Source organism: Solenopsis invicta, chromosome 12, assembly GCF_016802725.1.
Source record: "Solenopsis invicta isolate M01_SB chromosome 12, UNIL_Sinv_3.0, whole genome shotgun sequence".
Taxonomy (NCBI): Eukaryota; Metazoa; Arthropoda; class Insecta; order Hymenoptera; family Formicidae; genus Solenopsis; species Solenopsis invicta.
The window spans coordinates 13,097,158-13,121,088 of record NC_052675.1 but is presented as its reverse complement, the minus strand read 5'-3'; the positions used below and the strand labels follow the sequence as shown (position 1 = coordinate 13,121,088).

General features: G+C 36.0%; 1 protein-coding gene across 1 annotated transcript in view; it reads left to right on the top strand.

Annotated features, from left to right (window-relative positions):
• Positions 1-23,529, top strand: part of LOC105198194 — a 54,901-nt gene extending 31,372 nt beyond the window's left edge. Inside the window, exon 2 of the mRNA XM_011164845.3 lies at positions 19,211-23,529. Coding sequence (XP_011163147.3) covers positions 19,211-21,046 — 1,836 coding nt within the window. The 3' untranslated portion in view covers positions 21,047-23,529. The remainder of the gene's footprint in view (positions 1-19,210) is intronic.
• Positions 23,530-23,931: the final 402 nt, after the last annotated feature.

Below are 23,931 nucleotides of genomic sequence, written 5' to 3'. Positions count from 1 at the left end.
TCCAAATCTTGGAATTTATAGACACATGCGTTTTGCATATTAGTATATTTACGTGAGAAGACGTAAGATAGCACATTTTTGTTACTATAAGATTGATGTGAATTCTCGTCGATCCTAGAGGCAGATGTAACGTATACTTTATACTTGAACCATGATATTAATAAAACTTGACTTGTCAGTATCCGAGGAAGTAACGAGTTACAATAGGTAACATCGTTACTTTTTATAATAATTTTTTATAATTTGTTAATATCACAATTTTCTGTAATAGTAATGGTAAGATCAGGGTTAGAATAGTCACTTTTGATCAATTTATATTACTCATTGAAAAATACTAACTTTTATGTAACGAATTAAAGTAACGCATTACTTATGCGTTACTTTTTTAAATAAATAACGCACAACAAGTGGCTTATTAAAAGTGATTGTTCTTCAATCTTAGCATTATCATTATGAAAAATTGTAACACTAAATATTTGTTTAATTACCGATATCAGAGCAAGTTATTAGATATTAGGTATCAATCAACAAATTTGCAAATTTTGCGAAAACTTCTAAGTAGGAATTCTTGTTATATTTATTTTTATTTTTTAATAAAAAGTGTTACGTAGCGCACATATTATATCGTGTTTATTGGAAAGATTTTCGGTTGAATGTGGTTGTATGTACGTACAGGTCGCATTTATCATTCGTTCCCGCTCACTCCGATAATTGCCGCTCCATCGGTCGTCGAAGTTGCCAAGAATCGACAAGGGCTGTAGTAAGCCGATGTAGCAGGCTACTTGCCAATTCCCGTGCACTGACCGGCCGACCAGTACAATAATCGTTTATCGCTTCATTCGCCGACCATTATGAGCAAGCACCATCAGTAATAACGTCTCCCGCTGCGACCATATATCGTCTTGCCAGAGTTACACCGCCATGGATATCGAACAGCGAACGATTTATTAACCGTCCTATCGGGTCCGTTTCGCGATACCGTATCCGAGTAATTACCTGATGAGTCTATAATGCGGCGTAATCAACCTGTCACAGGCATGCATGAGAAAAGAAAACGCGCTGCCTCCGCCTCCGCCCTCGTTGTGATGAATGCGAATTTCTTTATTATTCAATCGCATCGGATTATTAAACCAACTTTGTTTGCACGTGCCCACATAAATTCACCGTCGCGTGTGTACCGCGCGCGACGTTTGTCTCCCTGTGCGAATAAAAGTATGCGTTTCCTTTTTCCTCTTTCGCTTCTGTACGCCTCTTTTATCTCGCGCAATGTAATATTCATATTTAATATCTCATTACTAGCGCAAGTCACGTTTTGGTCACTTTATATTAAACTTCGGAACGCGTCCCGTAATTTGTTGGGCCGCGGTGCGCGTGGAAAATTATTTTTAATTTAAAAATTATTCTCAAGGCCCGTGCAATTACATCAAAACAATGATAAATTTGCCGCCTTCAGACGTTTATAAATATAAAATCGGTTAGGGTTAATTGGATTTTATATAAAATCCCAGATTTATTATTTTTCTTTCTCCACGTGTCTCAAAATCAAAGAAATATTTCTCTCTCAAAACACACATTCTTCATCATAACAGTCTTCAGGCTTAAAAACTTACTGTCATATTCCGAACGAGAAGAATATTGAAATACAGTCCAAAATAATTATTATATCTCGCAAATCATTTTCTCAGATTTTTAAAAGGCCTTCTGCTACGGTAACACCGAAGTATATTTTTATTCGTTTTAGATTGGCGAAATCTTTTTTTCACATTCAAGCACAAAAAAAGCAAACTTTTCTTCACGTAATCGACCGTAATTTCCGAACTTTCACTTTTGGTGGCAACGCCTCGCGAACGAATCGCAGACGAAAGAATGTAACACCAACGGTTCCTACAGCAAATCGATCTGCGAACGAGTTGGCATTTTCGTTCTGTACGACGTGAAAATGTTTCTGCAAATTTTTTACGCAATGTTAGGCAATCGCGCGAATGAAAGATTTACCGCTTAATATCGAGATCATAACAATCGAGAGCGTAAAAAATTGGATGATGCATGCAAGGACGCCTTTGTGCAGTAGATGCGCAAGAATGAAGTACTCGGACTGTTTTATTACGTTTGTGGAAAATGATTTGTAACAAGCGTATCTGTACGGTAAATGCATACGACATTGTAACTCTCGTATCATTAATAAATCTTTATTAGAGAAATGTAGAAAATAAAATAAAAGTTAACGCGCTTAAGAAATCGGCAATTTGAAGTAGTTTCCTCTGCTGTTCCGGTTCGATTTGAACATGTTACCGCCTTGCTGTCGTCTATCGACGATGTCCGTTCCGCTGTTGAACTTCGCCTCAAATGCGCCGCGTATGAGAATCCAAATACACGCCCACCTATAAGGAAGTCATTAGGATGATGTATCTGATGCAAGGCACGAATGAACTTCAACAACACGAATACTTTCAATACGCGTGCCCGTTACTTTCTTGTACACAGAATTCCATCGTGACACTGTAACCTTACGATTATCCAACACTAAAGGAAGACGTTTTCAAAAACATAATGCGTTTTCACTTTAATTTTTAATAAGGAAGATTTTCTTTCTCGAAGCAACTCGTTTACAAAGTCGGAATAGAATTTTGAGTATTGTGACGATATTTGTGTCCATTTTAGTAAACATTGCAGTTTTGACCGATCAAACACAATATAATTATTAACATTTCTTTTTACATTTATTTCTTTTATTTTTATTTTACTTATATTTTTTCTATTTGATTTTTTTTTTGTATAATATTAAACAATTATTTTATTTAATCTTATCTTGTTTTATTTTTTATAATATGAAAAATTCTAATTTATTTCTAAATTGTGTTATTTTGTTTTTTTAATTTATATTTAAGTATTTGCGCTTTTATATTATCATATATTCATATATTTATATAATATATGAGGTGTTAACAAAAAATTCGTGCATTGAATTTTTCTTATCGATGTATGCTACGTGTTTCCATGCTGATTTACATCTAAGGAAAGCTTGTGACTCATTAGTGCAGTTTTATTACAATCGAGTATGTACGTATTTTTCTATACTGATATATGTAACGCAGTTTTTCGCGCAGTCAAAATAGAGAAAGATATTTTAATCGAGCAAAGAACCAACATAAAATTTCTTTCCTTGCAAATACAAAAGAATGTGCGTATCAAAATAATGAATTAGAAAGAGATTACATTTTAAACTGTGATTTTGCTGATTATTATTTTTATCATTGATTCATTGGCTTATTTACTCTTTTTAATCTCTAATGTTAATTCATAATGCTATTTTTAATGTTGGAACCACGATTTCTTATGGCGTTAATATTGAGTCGCGAGATAACTTTAATTTCAACCCCATGATAAGTTGTTCTCACACTTTGCTCTGTTTTTATTTTAAAAATGTATTTGTTATTAACACTAAACCTTAATCAAGGGTACACATAAACCTTCCATTCCATTCAGCCTTGCAACCGTCAGCTTTTTTATTGAGACTGAGTCAGGATTTGCTTCTGCGGGACACGCAGAAGTAATTCGACAGATAAAATTGATAAATTATTATTAGGCAATTATTATTGCTAATGATGGCGAAAGAGCTCGAGCCGAAACATTTATGTGACTATGAATGAAAGGATCATATTCTTTAAGGGATAATTTGAATAATGTACTTATTATAGCGCCAATTTCCAATTGCCGATTTATCTTCTCAATTGTTTGAATTAAAAAGATACAATTTAGAATGTATCAAAATATTACAGATTCTTAAGAACGCAGAACATTTCCGTCTTATATAAAGATTAAATATTTTATTTCTAAATTGATAGTTTGTACACTACTTCTGTAATATACAAATACAGTTGCTGATATACCAATTGTATAATTTAACAATAACGCCAATGGCAATATTGAACGATTTTTATGCAATCAGTGTTATATAAACTATCGTAAACACGTTGTATATCACGGATATTTTGTATGGGACACTTTTCCTAAGAACTTGCTTAATGTAACAATTTGTTTAAAAATCTCGCGGTTTCTTTTAGGCATCACTCGCCGTGTCGCGCTTATAAAACGCGCGAACGCGCTCACCCGCGTCTCTTACGTAAATTATTTAGAAGCTACGTGTGGGAGGGCGTATTTATAAGACACGGCGACTCGAAGTACGAAATTACGCCACTGTGTTCATTGTGTAAGCATTGTCGACGTACGCAGGCTAGTTAAACTTTCGCTCGACGAACATTGAAAACTGACCCTTGACTGTCTTGGCGATAGAATGCGCGATAAACCTGCTACCGATATCGATCGAAGGATACGCTCAATGCAAAAAATATATCTAACGAATTAACAATACAGATACGTTCTCCACAATAAATAACGTAGATTTAAAAAAAGTAGGATCACAAAATGCTTTAATTCTCCTCTTCTTATCACTTGTATTAACTTGCAAAGAATAATTTAATAATAATAATGTTATTAATCTGTGCTGCTACCATGAAAAATAATACCTACTTTATAAGGCATGTAGCGATCATGGCGCAAAGTCGTGCATCTGCTCTTTGTATCAAAATTCCGAATTCAAATTCCATTGATCAGAAACGTTTGATTTTATTCGATTGCTACCTTTTGGAAGACAATGGCAAACCACCTTGGCAAACTATCATAACAAGAAAATCTCTCTAAATTAGGCCTTTCGGAACCGGCGTTTAAATTGTAGGTTCTCCGTATATAAGCGCACGCTACAAAAATATGTTAAGGAGCCATCACGTTCTGACAAGCTAAGGACTAGAGAACTAGTTAGCACAGGACAGATAACTCCACCTAATGAAGCTCACCTGTCATGAACGCAACAATCTCGGATTTAGAGAGGTATGCAGGCTAAGGCTCACCCCAAGCTTTACATAACGCCTTCGGAAGAAAAAGAAGATTTTGTAGGGTATAATAAGGATTTCTTATTTAAATCCTATTTTATAATGAGGTCTACTTACTAAGCTTAGGACCAAATTTTCTATAATAAGAAAAGAAAACATTCTTTTTTTGCAATTTGAAAGGAAATTGCAAACGAAGGCCGCGATTTATATTTAGACCAACTAGTCGGAGCCCTTATTTGGAGCCTTACCAACATTTCTACACGGAATCTCGTGATACCTTTTTTACGTGATCTAATGATCGTGCTAATAATACTTTTCTTATAAATCACGTAGTAATACCACTATGACTAATGTTGATGCTGGACCTAAGGGCGGGGCAACAATAATAAAATTTTGTCAGGCTGCTTTCTACAGGAAATATTGACAGTTTAATGTTTCTTTGTAGCAATTTTTATTGCAACTCCCTCTAGATTCTATATTGAAAAAAGACATCTTCTAGATTAAACAACAAAATTTTAATTAAAATAATTAAATAAACTCTTTTTCTTGATAATACAAAATTCTGAAAAATTTTTGCACTTTTACGATAATACATTTTTTCCCTAAATTTTTTTATTTTTTTAAGAAGTTGGATCAAATAGTTCTAAACAAAAAGAAACTCAGAGTTTACACAATTCCGGGAATTTCAGTGTCTATCAATATGATTCAGTTAAAATTCTTGTTTCAAGTAAGTCATTTTAAATTATACATTTAAATGGTCCAGACGTCGTTATGTCAAAATAAATTTGACAGCCGTCAAAACTCTTTGAATCTCTAAGTGTACAATGCAGACATCTTTAAACCGATCTTAATTTTACCTTACCTGTTAAACCTGCCCATGGCGATTGAAAAGACACTTGATAGTCTAAATACTCGCGTATAATGACATTGACTGGTATTATTCATTATGGCGCCAGACGGGAGATAGTCGTAAAGTACTCATACAGTTTGGGGAGTAATGAACGTCCTTGAAGGCCGGGCAATTTTCTTCGCCGGATACGCTCGTCTCCATATCTTGGTGACTGCTAATAACATACTATTTCGAGCAACAATTTCCGCCGAAATCGTGATTGATTTCCCTGCTTTAAAAATATTCTGGATTTCCTTAGAAAAAAAAAACTGATAATTTTAGGAAAGGTGTTTAGTTGATCTTATTTGATTACATCTGCAATCTATTATTATTCAATTATTAAAAGAAACATATATGCTTTTATTTCTCGTATGCGATTAAGTTTATTTATTTTATAGATAAAATGCTCTGTTCAATTTTATTATTTAAATTAGAATTCAATAGATATTTTTTAAAATTTTGTCCTTGATTCTCTTCTCTAGCTGTCGTGAACTTTAGTATATATATACATATATTATTATATTGGTGTAGTAAAACAGTTCTTGAAGAGCTTATCCTGGAAGTATTTTCATCTCTCGTTTTCGTTAGAATTTCCTGTTTGTACGTTTAAGATTGATCCGATATACTACGACAGTTATATTATGCTCGCGGAGTGCGTACTGCATCTCACTATCGAACTGCATAGAAAATCTATGAATGACATGTCCTGATATGTGCTTGTTGCAAATAGGATATATATTTGCATAAGTAATGCATCATTAAATGTAAGTTATGGATAGTTTCAGCTCCGCGGGTTATCTTGATTTCTATGGATCGATAGCAATTCGCTACGCGCTTCTCGCGTCGTAATTTAACCAGTAAGAAGCGTGAGAACGTCATGTAATTCCTTATATCAAGATATTTGCGACGCAATTGTTATTATATTAAAATTTAATCTTAGAATTATTACGACTATAACCTTGAAATTTCTAAATAAAATTTTTTCGTTAAGCAGAAAAACAGTCACGTGAAATGATAAGATATATGTAAATTTAAATGGAAAATGAGACGACAAAACGCGTATATTTAAACTAGATATCTCTCAAATGATATTTCTGAAGATCTGAAGAAACATTTGAGGAAGATATTATATAATATTCGTGCACTTAGATAGTAAAAGTAAAGTATAGTAATTTTTGCTGCAAAAATTATTATAAATCAAATTTTTTATTGTTTTTTTGTTTGCAGCTAGTTTTAGAGTCAAATTCGTGCATTCACGACTAAAACTTTTTGTTGCTGATTAGAAAAAAAGGATAAACTAACAGTAACCTTTAATTTTTAAATTTCGATAACATTTAGCTCGTATAGTATAGCCAAATCATCTTCAAAAGGATTCTATTAATTAGGTAAACGTCTGTATCTAAATTATTGTAAATTAAATATTAATAATTATTTCAATATTTAATTATTGAAATGTCTTAGATATTAATAAGTGATAAGAAATAAACTTGTAATAGTTTGTAATAAAAAATTGACTGAGGATATATATCTATATTTTTTGCACTTCTGCCGCGTACTCCTCCGTACAGTGTCTAGAAACTTGTACATATAGACACTTGCATACCACACCCAGAGTCGCAACCTTGATCGGACTCTTTCGCAGATTCCTCAGAACCTGATACGCTCGTGTCATTTACTTCGCGTATTGCTCAAATGATTCTTCGATCACGTGTTTCACGTTGTCACGTGAAGGGGTTCCGCGTCATGCAGAACCGGATATACGCGAGAAGAATCCCGAAAGAGACAGCGACCGGACAAGAACGCTGATGAACGCTGCATCCATTTGTGGGACAGTGATATGCACCTTACCTCGTTTACCTTCGCTTCCGAGTTCATTAAGAAGAGCGCTAAATTATTATTTTTTTGCAGATCGAAATAATAATTACACGCCATATTAGGCAGTGCACATCGAAGGTGTGTATAGTTAGAGTGAATCAGATATCTTTCATTTATAAGATCTATCTGAGATATGACTTATTGATACGCTTAAAATAGATCTTAATTAGCCCACGGGTTATATGATCCGTTTTAATTCTGAGCGCTTTATTTATCTGAAAGAGCATGACGCACGGGAAAATAACTGGAGAAAATTACACGTGTTCGGCATTGAAAAGAAACTTTTTCGCTGAAAAAAATATATTCTCGAAAAGAGGACTATACACTTTGCAGGCTCTCTTAGTACATATTCTTAATGGCTGAAAATATGTTCTTTTTTTCTCAAATATACTTTGAAATTAAAAATATATTTTTTCTAATGAACTTCTGAAAAATGACATTCTATGTAGACAGACGTTTTATTTGGAATTTGTAATAATTATATCATTACAATTTAATACAGCATTATAATTTAATAGTACAGTGTGCTGTTTGGTGCTCCAAGTTTAAAACCTTGTGATATTTAAATAATGAAAACAGTAATATAAAAAGTGGCTCGAAGAGCAAATTTAATCGCGTCAGACAACATATATTTTCTAAAAACCAGCATTTATTATTTTTGTTAGTTTGTTTTTATTATTAACTTTCATGATCGACAGGAAGCAATGCTTGTTGTAATAAGGTTCAACATTTTAAAATTAGATTTCTTTCCATGTTGTGAAAAATCATTCTTAAAATAAAAAAAATTCCTATAAAATCTCATCTTATTTATATATATAAATCCTTAATTATAAAAATTTAAAATACCTATTACTATAATAATTTATCCTTTCGAGGAATGAAGTTAAGAAAATTGTTTTGGTGCCCATTTTAAAAGATTACTATAAAAATAAGAGAGACATTCTTAAATCAAAAATATTTTTTCTGTATTTCTCATCTGAAATTAAAATGGGACACGCGGACATTCACGAAGGGACGTTCGATGGAACGTCGAAATGAAGGCGAGGGCATAAGTTGATTCGCGCCCACTTCGCGTCCATTCACAAATCCGTGATGCTTTCGCGATGATGGGATCATCTTTTAAGACCAGCCGCACCTGCATATTGTTTATAACTCGTCGGATAAATCCGTTTGTCCGAGGCATCGTAATGCTCCTCGTCACTTCGTAGTACCCACGCGAATTCCTGCGCGAATTCCAGCTTATTAACCAGTGTGTATCGCCATGTTGTTGATTTCGCACGCGCGTAGTCGGAATATAGATCACAATCGTGTATCTTGTTGACTTTGATCCAGGTACGTTTACCTTTGGAGAGCGCCTCTGGGCGTTTCGATTTTAATTAGACCCGATCAAGAAAGAGAATAATTATCGCCTGGAGACAAGTTCATACGTCGTATTTGCGAAGAACTACAAACGATTTGCAATACGATAGAATGAAGTGCCACAGAACGGAGAGTTTGCGTCAGAATCGAAATTTTTTAATTATTTAAAAAGTATTAAATGAATTTATTTTATTTATTTTCATCTCATTTTCTAATTTCTAATATTAATCTTGTGCATGGAGAAAATTTTCTTTTAAAATTTACTTTCTCATAATTATGCTAATTGTAGGATAACATAAACTTGGAAAAATTTTTCTAATAATTTTAATAAAATGTATTATAATTTAAGTCAAAATTTTATTTATATAAATTAAAATCTCACTAAAAACCCACTCCTAATTAATTGAAAAATATGTTACTATTTATTTCTAGTTTTAAAATCTTCCAATTTTTAATCGATCGTAGATAATGACACTGAAAATTCTCTTCAATTCGCTTTCCAAATCCGATCTGCAATCGAGAATAAACTGGTGACTTCTTGGACGATCTGCGCAAAGATATAATAAATTTGTGATAAATGGAACATGTAGCGAATAATTAATATAACGAAATGATGACTTTGTTAGCGCGCGAAGAAATCGTTCGATCTCGGATGTCAGCGTGACAAAATAAATTACCCCCAGTGCCGCTCATACCGATAAACCAATCATACAGATATACTAGCGCAATTTATCGCAGTCTGGCGAATCTCGAGAAAAAAAGGTAGAGAGGAATTTGTTAACCGCGATAAAAACAATCCCGCGGGTGCGCTGTTTGTAATTGATTGTGGACCTTGACGCGTCCACTGATAAACTTTACGCGCTTCGGTAACGAACGCAGGTATGGGACAGAAGAAAAAAAAGGATTAAAACTAAATAAAAAATATCCGATACGGCGGTAGATACAAGAGAGCGAAGAAGAGAGAGCGCTTGACGTGTCTAATTTAGCCGCGCTGAAAGGTCATCAATCATCGCGCGTATTAAGCGTCGTAACACGAGCGGCAATGATCGCTCTTTCATTTAATAAACGACGCTGTCGCGTGGGATGCATCGATTATAAGAGTGCACTCGTAAAAAAAACATGCATGCGTACACGTGCGTGCGTGCGTGCGCGCGCGAACAGATACCTACTGGAATGACTCGACACCGTCACGCCGGTGACCTCACGCCGAGGTGTCCGCACGACAGTACGTGTTCTCCTTTCAACAGGAAACCACCATTCTCTATTCCGCCGACCAGGCCAGTCCCAGCTCGCGCCTTTTAGCATCTCGCCCAGCCTTATAAATCGGCTGATATTAATCCTACGTATATTTACTTCACACGCGCTCGCTAGCAGCGTCCGATTTATGAGAACGCGCACGAGCCGAGGACAGCATGATTAATCCTGATACGCAGTATCGAGTAAACATCGAATTCGCACGTTTGCGTTGTTTGGTGTCGATAATCATCCCAAGGGGCTGAGTATTAATCTCCCGCAAAGAGTTAACCATAGAGGCCGAACGATCGTTTGATACGTCGCTCACGGGTTGAAACTTTTTTTCTTTGTATCTCAACAAATATGTGTATCGCTTAAAGAAAAATGAGATTTGCTGAGATGCCTTGTAGGATTCTCTTAAGAATCATATTTAAACTGCTTGGGGGGTATCCCTGATACAGTGCGTCTTTATGCGTAAATGTACATTCTCAAAATGCTGTTCTTTTATTTTGAGACGGTAAGTAAAATAATAAATCTCTCTCTCTCTCTCTCTCTCTCTCTCTCTATATATATATATATATATATATATATATATATATAGAGAGAGAGAGAGAGAGAGAGAGAGAGAGAGAGAGATTATATACACACACACATACACACATGTATATATTGTGTATATATATACATATATATGTATATATAAAGAGAGAGGAAAGAGAAAGAGATTATTTTACTTACTGTCTCAAAATAAAAGAACAGCATTTCCAGGATATAATACAGGCAATTGTGAATTACATAAACTTTAAATTAAGTTGAATTAAATTAACTTGACATTATATGTTATACGAGAAAACTTTGACTTACTTTATAATACTGATAATCGTAAATTATTAACGACAAAATCGTTAGTCATGACACTATTTCACACAACTTCCGTATCTACAAATACACCAAAAACAAGTTAAAAACTTTTTATAAGAAATAGCATTAATTATATAATATAATTGTAAATGAAATCTATCTTATTACCTTTTCTCGAATGATTAATATAAGTAAATTTAATTTTTAGATCAGATGCATACATATAATAATTTCGCTTTAATATCTGTGATACACAAATTTCTTAAAATCACGAAGTATATGAAAATGCAATTGCAAACAGAAAAATCCATAAATACACACACACACACACACACACACACACACACATACATACATATATATATAGGTTTTTTTAAATAATCCATAAAAATATATTATTTATTCAAAAAATAATTTAATTACATTTTAATTTAAAAGAACTGCCTGAAACCTAAAGTAACGGCACGCAGTCCAAAATAAATTGAAACATATAAAAAACTATTATTTCAGCACGAAGATCTTGCTGTAACCATCTCGGCCTCTCAGTTCATTATTATAATTGTTTGATTCTTGCTAAAAATTAAAAATGTAATTGCGTCTCTCATTACTTGTCTTCCCCAATGGTCAAACATTTAGATTAAGATATATGTTTTGTTCACCTCGACAAATTAAAAATAAAGTTTCAGTAGTAACGATTAGTATAAGATAAATTTTTTTACTTTTTGTTTGTATATAAATCATTGCAACATCAGGATCATCAATGATTATGTAACAACTATTACAATAAAAAGAGACGTCTAAAATTTTAATTTATGTAAAAATGTAGGATGTGTAACACTTAAACGAATAACATTAGTATACCCAGAGTAGTATGAGTCTGAGTGCACAAAACTTATGCAATGACAATGATTAGCTCTAATTTTTAACATTCGAAACAAATTTAAATTTCTCAAAACCTAACATAGATTTAGGTAAATAAAAGAGATAGAAGATAGAAAGTGTGATTTAACTCTTCGCACATCGAATGTGTATGTAATACATTAGATAATGTTAGCGTTCGAAATATTCGCGACACAATTTTATTCAATCGTAACACGTGTTCATATGATGGCGAGCAGAAACGGCGCGTCTATTCTCGAGACACGGGCGCATTTCCCATCATCGCTGCAAGAGTATAGTACTGGTGGTACCGGTTTGCGGATCTCAGCCTCTTTATTCAGAGTAACTCTTAGTCCTCCTCCTCCGTCTCCTCCTTCTCTTAACCTTCCGTTTCGCAATCGCGGAGAGCGATAAGTAATAAAAGCGAGGATAAAATCCTGCAAATGCGCTGTAAATCGCTGCGAAATAATTGTCGGAGCAGCGCCGTTAATAAAATAACTCACAAAGAACAGATATGGTAACATTCATTCCGAAACGTCGAATCTGAACTTATTGTTAGTTTGACGGAAAGAGTTTTTATCGTGCCGCCCTCCCTCTCCTCTCACCTTCCGTACCCAGCAATGCGGTCGTTAGCCGTTATGCGACTCTATGTTGGTAATATTAAAATTCGGCGTTTAAATAAAAAATGTCGACGACGAAGTCGGACGAAAATAATGCGTCGCCACGCGAATCGTAAAGTAGTTACGTATACACCCACGCTACATGTCTCTCCTGCCAACCCTTCTCCTGTCACCTACACTGTACCCCACCCAGCTTCGTTTCTCCTGCGGAGAGGAACGCGACTTGATCAGTAGCGGCTTCGTGCACATTTTGTCTGCATGGGTCCATGTGTAAAAATAGAATTACTCTTGCGATTCAAAGAAATTGAGCGGCGCAGGAAGTGCAAATATGAAGAAGCTAAGCTCTTTCCTTGGGAATTATGCTTGCAAAAATTAACGTGCTCAAATTATGAGCACCTTTTTTAATAATAATAATTTCTGAAAATTAATTTTTAATTATTGCATTTAACTAAATTAATTGTTATTACACTTTCAAAATAATTACATCTGACAGTAAATTAGTTATTAAATTTCTATGCATACCTCAGAAATTTATTGTCATATGTTTAATGACTTATCCTTTAATCGCGTCATTCTTTGCGGTTGAATCGCGAGTTAAAGAGGTTCTTAGAAATCAAATGATAAAATGAAATAACTGCGGGGTCCCTGGACAATCACACGGCTGTGCGCTTAATCTTAACCCTTCTACCAAAGGCAAACCGTCACTTGAGTCGTGGCAAGGACGGCAGCGACCTTCCCGGAGTTGCAAAAATCCGGCGGAGCGCCACGAAACACGATGCGTCGTAACGCAACAACACAAGAGCCCGGCAATAAAAAATCAAACTCGGCAGGTCCGGACACTTTTATATTCGCAATCTTAAATTCGTGCAAGTTTTATGCCGCGTCGTAGGCCCGCATAAGGATGCCTCGTGCTCAACGAAAAGAAAAATCTTAATTCTTTTCTCTCTTTTGTTGCTTTTTCGCGCAGCCGTCGCGCCATCGGTATCGCGTAATAACCCCATTAAAACGCGCGTCGCGAGAAACATGCACTTTGTCGGTCGAGTGCATTGATAGCTAATCGAAATTATAGCATGTTCGTGAAATCATTTTCTTTAATTTGCCCCGACGCGAATTAAAGTAATTCCCGGCACGTCGTCCTTAAGTTTTCCGAAACATGTCCGCGCTTCTTATCTCGACCTCTGCGAACGTCACGTCGTCAAGCTTGTGAGAGGATCCATGGGCGTCGTAAGGATTTCCTAGCATATACTGCAAACTTTCTTGAACTTGTTTACAATTACTGTTCCAGTATAACAATACAGTGAAAAAATGTCAAAATATTCAGAAACAAATGTTACTTGTGATTTTTCGAGTTATTTATTAGTTATAATGAAAACTATTGCAACGACAGAACACATATATATTTCTGTAAAATATATTTAGTTTCTTTTACTAACTGGTTTGTTTGTTAGAAATAAAATTTTATTTCACCGTATTTAAATAAAAATTTATTTCAATGAAATAAATTTATATCTCACAAGTAAACTTTTAAGTATCTTTTTCTCAGTACATCGTATATGTGATTTTCAGCATATTTGAATTCTTTTGTTATTTTTATGTATTTGGTTAGTCTTTATAATTGCTTGTTTAAAAGTTCACTTATTTACTTTTAATATTTTAAAAATTGTTCCATAAAATCTCTTTCAAGAAATATTTGAAAAATTCTATAAGTCATTTTTATCGAAATTAAGTTATTAGGGAATTTTTATAATAAGAAGAGATAGATAAACAATTTTCTTCTATAATCACATCAATTACAATGATTTAATTGTGAGAAACATAAATCGTCAATGACAATGTTTACTTGGTTTATATTCTAGAAATACACTCAAATAAATTTTAAAAGTAATAAATTTCATTCATTTTCATTTTAATGGTGAGATATATAATGAGACAACGTTTTACATACATTTAATTATTTTTAATACTGCAGTTATAAAAACTACAGTTTTTAGACAGTTTTTTTTCAGTTGTCCGAAAGTGAAATTATTCGATTTATGGGATTCATTAATTTTGTTCAATTCTGTGTCTGAAGATGTAAAGCAGTAGATGCATTTTCTCGTACATCTTTTGCGACGCCCATGGCACCCCCCTGGCGTCCTTTCTCCCGTGCATGTGGACGGGCAATCGCGTAATAAGAGATAAATTAGGCGTTTATGTTCGCGCGCGACTACGGTGGCCGCTATCTCCCGGATTCCCCGGCACGTGAGAAGCACGTACGACTAATTGCCGCTGGGATGACCGTCAAATACATAAAACGATCACGGTGTTGCACGGCTCATTACGATCGCTCCTTCGTTTCCCGCGGCGTTCGAGAAATGTCCTTCCGCGCGTCTTCGAATTTTTCCCACTTTTTGGATGCTAACTGCGTTAAAAATCGATTTTTTTTTCTAATTATAATTGCTTTTAGAATGCTGATTAAAAATTTCAATGAGTATGACCTCAGAAAGACTCAACTTTTTAGTTACAGAGTTACTAAATTGTTCAAAGTTCTATTTACAGAAATCGTGTTTTTTCTATAAAATATTACTTATACACACAACACATTATGTTTATGTGTGTGTGTGTGTTAACATTTAAAAGAGCTTAGTCTAAAAAGATAGAGTAATTTAATAGTGTATATTATTACATCTAAGTAATTATTTAATAACAATAAAAGTAAAGCTTTCTGAGGTAATGTTCATTGAAATTTTTAATCATAGAAAAGGCTGAAAAATACAATAAGATTGAAAACACAGAAACAACTTTATATCGCAACTTGATCTACCAATTTTTAAGATTTTTATTATTTTAAGATAATTTATTTTTGTTTTAAAGATGGATAATTATTTTTGTTTGCTATAGCATTTACTAAAAGCTTTTTGAATTCTAAATAAGATTAGCTCATAATTTGAGTTTTTATATTTTGACCACTGTGACAAAATAATTTACTATTTGTTTGGTTTTATTTGTTAAAACAACTGTTGGATATATAATAACAGCGTTGAATGCCATATATTTAATAATTGAAATTTACGATGGAAAAATTAATATTTATATTGAAAAAAATGTCTGGGTTGTATGCTCTACAATCTGGGATTTTAGAGCTCATTGTCTTAGGTTAGTGATTTCACAGATGACAGACTTGCAATTAGTTACAAGAAATCGCTCAAGTTTGCACGATCGAGAAGAGTCACGTAGCCTTCAGGATGATCACTATAATCATAATACATGAATGTAGATTGTCCCTGCGTATACTACAAGTATTACAAATGTGGATACCATGGCGAAGAAAAGAAATGGTTAAAATTGCTTCAAGGTTCGCATAAATAGTCACGAAATTCCTGAACTCTGACGAGGACTGCATAAACGGATATAATAAAGCGCCGTTTTTTTTCCCTTGGCAATTATTATCTGGATTCTTTGCGCTCTGCGCATACGTCGATACTCACGTGTGTTTTCTTCCGAGATTTTTATCTGCGACCTATGAATACTTTCGCGCGACGATTCCGTTTTCCTTCCGTCGATCGTCGTACCGATGCATCGGCCGCTATTGTTTGCAAATGTAAGTTCGAGCGCGTAAGGGTTCCGGCATTATTAGACGTAGGACTTTTACAATTGAGCGATAATCTCGTCTACCGTGCGGCGGATCTTTGCGGAGAGAGCGAGGATCCCTCGATAAACCATCCGCTCCCGCATAAATATTCGTGACGTTAGCTTCTTACCCGCGTGCCTCGTCAAGGTCGCGTTTACAAAGAACTCGAGCACGCAGGTACCTTATTACACTCGGAATAGCCATGTATCTTATTATATAGGTACAGAACCCGCGGCGAACAGTGAGAGGAAATTGATTAAGAATGCGATCGATAAGCTGACGATTAAAAATCAGAATAAACAATAATTACCTGCGTCCTCTGGTCAACGCATAATTTATGCTTGGAACTGAAAAGAAGTGGACCGATGAATAAATAGCGAGAATGTAGAATGTGTACTCTATGACTAGTCGATTAAGACCTAAAAAAATCGTTTGCCATTTTGTTACACACGTAAAATGCATTATATAAAATATAATGTGGATCTTCTTCAAGAACAGTCGATGGTCCATTTTGGCTCCACTAATCATTTGAATTTTCTTCAATTTTTTTAATTATTTAATAAAGTATATTAAAAATATGTGAATATAATACAAATAATTCTATTAATCGAGTAATGATGTAATTACTGACAGTATACTAAAAATTCGGTGTTATACGTGTACATGTATAAGTACTTTTTTTAAATAAATTGTATTATTATGTAATTGTATATTTATTTTTACTTGAATTGTTAAAGGATCTACTAATTGTTATAACATTTTATTAAAAATAAAACTTTAATCTTCTAATTAAGAAAAAGCATTTATTCAATGATCAGATTTCCGGGATTTGGAATACTAATTATATAAGTAATTGAATCATTTACCCTACAAATATTATATTAATATTAAAATAACTTCCAACTAAAAATAAAAATTACCAAATTGGCATCCAGAACTAAAATTAAATCGATAAATGCAATACTTTCTTTGCAGATCATTAAAATTAAAAAATTTATGCAAAGTTTAAATCTCAAATTTGTAAAAATCGCGCCATTTCTTTCGATATTATTTGGGCGAGTTTTTTAATTCATTAATTGATCAATCACATTATGTGCAAATGCAGCTTTTACAGAACAAAGTTGCATTTGTGCATAATATGATTGATCAATCGTTAAATTAAAAAAACTCGCCTTTTTATCTACTTAATCCTTGGTTGCTCGCGCAGGTTGTCACACATCCCAGCGCGCATTGTATTCTTACGTAATTTTTTTAGAGGCGAGCAACCAAAGGTTAATTTTGGTGTGAGATATAATCACCCTTACAGAGAGAAATGAATCTGGATTGTTTCAGATAACTGAAACCGGCGCAATTCATGTTACAGATAGACGTAACAATTACTTATACATAATTGTCACAAAATATTAACAAATTACTTGAAAATTTTTTCAGAATCGCACTGACAAATTAATAAGAGCAGCTAGTCAAAATCTCAATACTATATTAATAATGTTTTATTTTAATTTCTAAAAGTAACGAACCACGAACCGGATCTCTAAATTAAAATACCTTCTCAAAGAATTATTTATGACACAATTTAGATCGAAAAACTGATCTGACGTGAACTCATAAAAGATTTCCAAGTTTTATTAATTTTAATCTCAAATATTGATGTATAAATCGCGAATCTCTATCCCATTCACCATACGATCGAGTTATATTCTCGGTACAACTACTCAGAAAATTTCGATTCGCGAAAAGAGCAGGAAGTAATGCGCCGCGAAGTCAAGTGTCCACGACGAGTCCACTGTAAAAATATATGAGATTTTCATCGGGAGAGTGCCTGTCGTTGGAGGACTTTACGAGCTATCAGGTCGGGTAATTTATAAATCGCACGGATGCACACCTGCCTGCGTCCTTCGTGCAAAACGCGGGACACATAAAAGCGGTTTATCGTCTCTCGGCGCGGATTCGACGTTGAGTCGACACTATCGCACTGTTTTGTATGTGTTTTGTTCCTCTTCTCATGGAAGGGTAGAGGGTAGGGGGAGGGAATGAGACATTCGTGAACTTGTTCGACGGTTCCGCGGGCGTTTAACGACGCCACAAAAGACGCACAACTAAAATGTTATATCCTGTAAATGTTACACCTGGGCTTCTCGCTTGGATATTACGGTAATTCGGACAACGATACGGCTTCATTTGCTTGTTATTGTTTATTTGTTCCACACGTTGGTTAATGTAGACTTGAATACTTGGTATTTTTTACTCCCTTCATTGCGATTGCTTTTGTAATAAGATAATTGTAACTTTAATATCAATTATATTAAAGTTTTTCTTTAGTTTATAGTTTATTACTTTATAGTTTATATTTACTTTATAATTAAATAAATTTAATTATAAAATAAATGTGAAATTTGGTGAGAAATACATATCTTTCAAACTAGTTAGATATAGTTTTAATTATTTCAAGGAAAATGTAACTAGCTACAGATGTAGATACATTTATTATAAATAACAGATAGATACAGGCCGGTATTCATAGTCGATTCTTATACTTAAGATCGTCTTAACACTAGAACGACCAAGGTAGTCAATTTGGCTCCTCGTAAAATTTAATTACATTATTTGAAAGCCATATTTAAGGCCTTCAAGCTAGACTAAAGTTAAAAAATTGTTCTAATTATAAAATTTAATATACTTTTCAAAATTCTGTAGAGGGTATACGTCTGTACAAATCGCTGTTATTGGCAAAAGTGAAAGTTAGCATTTACAAAAAAACAATGAACACCAATGTCCAGTAACTACCCTACATTGTCTTATAGTAACAAAATAATTTTAACGGTTCTTCTTGGAATTCAACGCGAATTATACAAAATATCATAGTACCTCACGACTCTCGTCTCTCCACTCTTATATTGCTCTAAGAAATGGAAATTTTTATCTTTAATTATTGAAATAATTATAATCCCAAGATAAATAAAATAACAATATTAAACAATCATGTGTTTTTCAGGTACTGCTTCAAGCGGCACTGGTCTGGGAGGAGGCGCACGGTGCTCCAGCGAAGAAGAGCGACATACTCGCCGGTACGGAATTTCTGTCGGTCTTCATAAACGGCGCTATGGCGACGCCACCGCAACGACGCCGGGGCTTCCGACGTGGCGGTCAGCAAGCGTCAGCAGGTGACAGCGCGACCGCTGAGTCACACCAGCATGAGGCATCGATCTATCGAATATCTCGTACCAACCCGAGCGGCGGCCGACCGATTTCGGTGTCGAGGCCGCAGACGAGCGGCCGCGAGGAGGTAGTTCGTTTCTATCCCATCAATCAAAAAACGTTAGAGAATCGACAGCAGAATTTAGCGTCGTTGATCGATGACCTAAGCACGCCGGGCGGCATAAGTTCGACGCATCTGACACCTTCGAGCGCGGCGACAACGATGACGAGCGCTCCGGCGTTGATTTACCAAGATCGAACGATCTCGAGGTCGAACGGGACCAACGGATCCGTTACTAACAAAGGTGTCAGTCGGCAAAAGGTGATCGGCATCAGCGTCACGTCCACGGTCGAGGCTACGCCGTACAAAGTGCGCGTCGAGCATTACGACAGCGCCAACGCCGCGGTAGCTGCTCGATCAAGTTTGGAATCTGCGACAAATAAAGAAATTACTAAGGAGGCAACTAGAAGCACGACGAGGGGTACCAGTAGACCGCCGCCGATTCCGCCATCGTCCACGACAACGACAACGACTACTACGACCACAACGACTACGATGACGACGACGCCACCGCCCTCGGGCCGATTCGTTACCGAGGAGCTCAGCAACATCGTTTCGGAGTCAAACAGGAGCGAATTCTCCGTCGACGAGGACTCGCCGAGAACGAGCTGGCGTAGTCGCGTAACCATGACACCGCGGATTCAACAGCTTCCCGTGAAGAGTCATCAGGACGAAGAGGTCAACGAGGCTACGCGGATCATCGATGTCGATGACGCAATCACCCTACCTTCGGAGAAGAATTACGAGCTACCCGTAGAAAACTCGGAACGACGGGAGTTGAATGAGGAACTGCCGGAGATGTCGGATCGGCTTCAAGGACGCAAAATGGGACGTCACTATGACACGTCACTCTACAATCGCTCAGGCCCGAAGGTATACAGCCAGTCATCAAAGACATATAAACCTCCGCGAACATACAATGACCCAGCTAAAGTATATAGCGAGCCGGCCAAAGTGTACGGTGAACCCGAACGGGTGTACGGAGAACCGGCAAAAGTGTACGGCGAACCGGCTAAAGTCTACAGCGAACCAGCCAAAGTTTACGGCGAGCCTGCGAAAGTCTACAGCGAGCCCGCCAAAGTCTACGGCGAGCCGGAAAAAATCTACTCTGAGCCATCCAAGATCTACTCGGAGCCAGCCAAAGTTTACTCCGAGCCAGCCAAGATCTACTCGCAGCCGGCCAAGGTGTATGGCGAGCCCAGCAAGGTGTACGACTCCGCGGGTCAACCGGTGGATCGTCAACAGGAAAGCGGCGAGCCTGACGAGCAAAACTACGAGATTGACGAGTCGGTCAGTGTCGGCAGCAACGGCAACGTTCATGGACCGCAGTTGGTTGTCACGGAGGAAACCCCGGGTGCGTCCGAGGACGGTCACAAGGTCGGCTATGTGGTGGAGGGTAGAAACTACAGGAAGTACAGGGTCGAGGAGAGAACGCCGGACGGCTTCATCGTGGGCGAGTACGGCGTCGTCAGTCACGACGACGGCTCGCTGCGCGGCGTTAGATACACCGCCGACGGCACCATCAATCCTCAACTCATCTATGACGCCCTGATGAAGTTCCTCGCATTGTAAGCTCCGTGATAACGGAAGAAAGTGAAAGGAAGGAAGACGAATCGACGAATCGTCGCGAGACACTGCGAGAGGTCACGCACACATTGCTAGAGCGATTTCCTCATTTACAATCCATGCTACGTTTCAAAAAGCAAGAATAATTAGGCAGAATAGATATACATTGCAATCCAGACAATGGTCTGATCTTTTAGAGCATTTAATGTCAATTAACGATAGTATATGGGTTGCGGAAACTACCGTTGTTTCTTTCTCCGGGAAGACTCGATTCCGCGATGACGAGTCAACAAAGTTGTATCGACTTCTTCGAGGTGGCTTCGGCGATGTCGTCGACGAGACGAACACGACTGATTCTTTTGCTCTTGCCAACTCAACTGCCTCAACAATTAATTTTAAGGACGACGATTTAGAATCTAAGGAAGAGTTCGCATTCGATCAAGGCGACCTGCGCGCGCCGCCGACCGAAAGGTCGACCGGGATCGACGCACGAAAGTCGAATCTCGATACTCAGTCATTGCGAAACGCTGACAGATGAAAGTTACTCTTTGGGCGGCGAAAGTACGAACTTTTGTGTGCAGTGCTACTCGATGGCCTTTGACGATTGTGGCAACCGATCGAAATGGTTGTCGAACGTTTTTCTTACGAGCTATTCTCACAAGAACTTTTGAAGTGAAGAAAAAAACGCGGTTACTTGCGGGAGCCACTAAAAATATATTTCAGTGCGTAAGAAGCGCTTAAGTGCACGATGCACATAGGCTTGAACGATTTTCAATTTTAATGTAATATTAACAGTGTCAGAGAGTCAATAATTTTTTTTCTTGAAATTTTTGTACGCCGTTCGATATTTATATTCGCTCAAAATCACGACAATATAGCTTCGTAAGCGTTCTTTCATTACCGTAGTTATGAAATAAAATAGAAGTTTTGATGGAACTCGAAACGTTGAAGATGTCTGATTCCGATGCGATATCGATTTTAGTTTACTGACAATATGGGTTCTCACGTGCGCATATCGATACATATCTTTGCCACTGAGTATCTCATACATTGAGAATTCATATCCACCATTGTGCACTCGTCGAGGATGTAGCCGCGACAGATTTTCGATCTTTGATCTCTGATCTTTGATCTCCGGTAAGAAAATCTCGAATCAAACTCGCGGAGAACTCCGACCCCAAATATTCTAGATGCAATAAATAATTACGTTTTAATAAACGTAGGCATAGATTGCGTACGTTCCACAAGAAAACTCGCATCACGGAACACAGAATCCATGATATCTTCCTGTATTTAGTAGTGATCTTTCCGTCAACTTTTTAGACAAATGTCAGAGATCCCCGATCAATCGATATAATATCTGATCTCGTTGTGACACGAGAATAAATGTTTTCTTTTATATTAATGAGAAACATTATCACTGTGTCAAGAGATTTGTGTAATTTGAGATTAATTTAATCGCCGAAGAGGATTTAACGAATTCCCCTTTACTTGCTACTGTGCCGCAGTTGACGCTGGAACATTTGAAGTTTTCTAGGTATTATTGCTTTTAACGTTTCCGTAATATCCATTTTTACCAACAGAATCTTTGATCATCTCGATTTAACTTATTTTTTATTATCTTTTTTTAGTTCTAAAAAAATATAAATAGATAAAATTTTTTCATTACCTATAGATAGTCGAAATAATTAACGGATGAAACGCATTCGAATGTTCTAACGTTGACACAGCCTTCGAAATCATTGACTGAGAGTCCCCTTCGTGCGCTTTTATCGCGGTCACGCTTCTGTGATGAAGAGGTAAACGAAGAAGTTGCAACTGCTAGGGCCCTCGTCTAAGGATACGTCATTTGAGTTCTTCAAATTAGCTAGCGGGCCCCGCAGCTGCGATGAACGGACCGACTTGTTGCGGCAGCGTCTCCGCACGTGTATCCTAGCTCCATAAGTTCCCTAGATCTTAATGCTGACAAAGGAAGTATCTCAATTAGCGAGAAAGCTCGTTTTTTTTCTCCGTAGTATCGATTATATTATTTAGCGATTTACTAGCTCATTCTCTCTCATATTACCTCAGTCCTTTGAGATAGTTCCTCTCGCCACGCAATATCGCGCGAGCACACTTTATACCCTATGCGCGAGTAACGCTCCACAAAACTCGCGAGAAGCATATACGGAGCGTTCCAAAATCGTCTTTGTTTCTCTGATTAACGAGCGATTACGGAAAAATAAATTTCAAGTTTATCGACGAAAGGATGGGAACATACAAATGGGAGCAACGACGTTAATTTCTAGGGCAATCTGTATATGAATATATATCTCGCGTATTGCTCACGTAGACTGTAAAGTCTCGATTATATTCTACTTCCCCGATAGGACCACATTTATTAAACTATATATGACAAAATCTTGGATAAAAATTATAATCAGCAATTATGTAAGTACATTGAAAAAATAGACATAAAATATTGATAATTGTTTGCTCAATTAACTTTGAAATAGTATTTTGATAAAATTACAATATGAATCATCTTAGTGATATATTAACACAATTAAATTTGAAAAGAAATTGTTCGATAATTCAAAAAAAATGTTTGTAGAAATGTTATGTATAAAACAATTAGAAATATAATTAATCCAAATACGTATGCTTACAAGAATAAATAATTATTCCTAAATTATAATGTAGAAATATCACAGTATGAAATATTACATTCAACATGGTAACATTTTAAATAAAAAGAATCAAATAATTTTCGAAATAATTGTAAAATATTTATATCTCAAATTTAGATTTATCTTATTTTTAATAAATATTATTTAAAGACTTTATTTTGATAAAACTGCTGCGTTTATAACGTTTCATCTTAACGCAATTATGCGAAATTTTCGTCAATT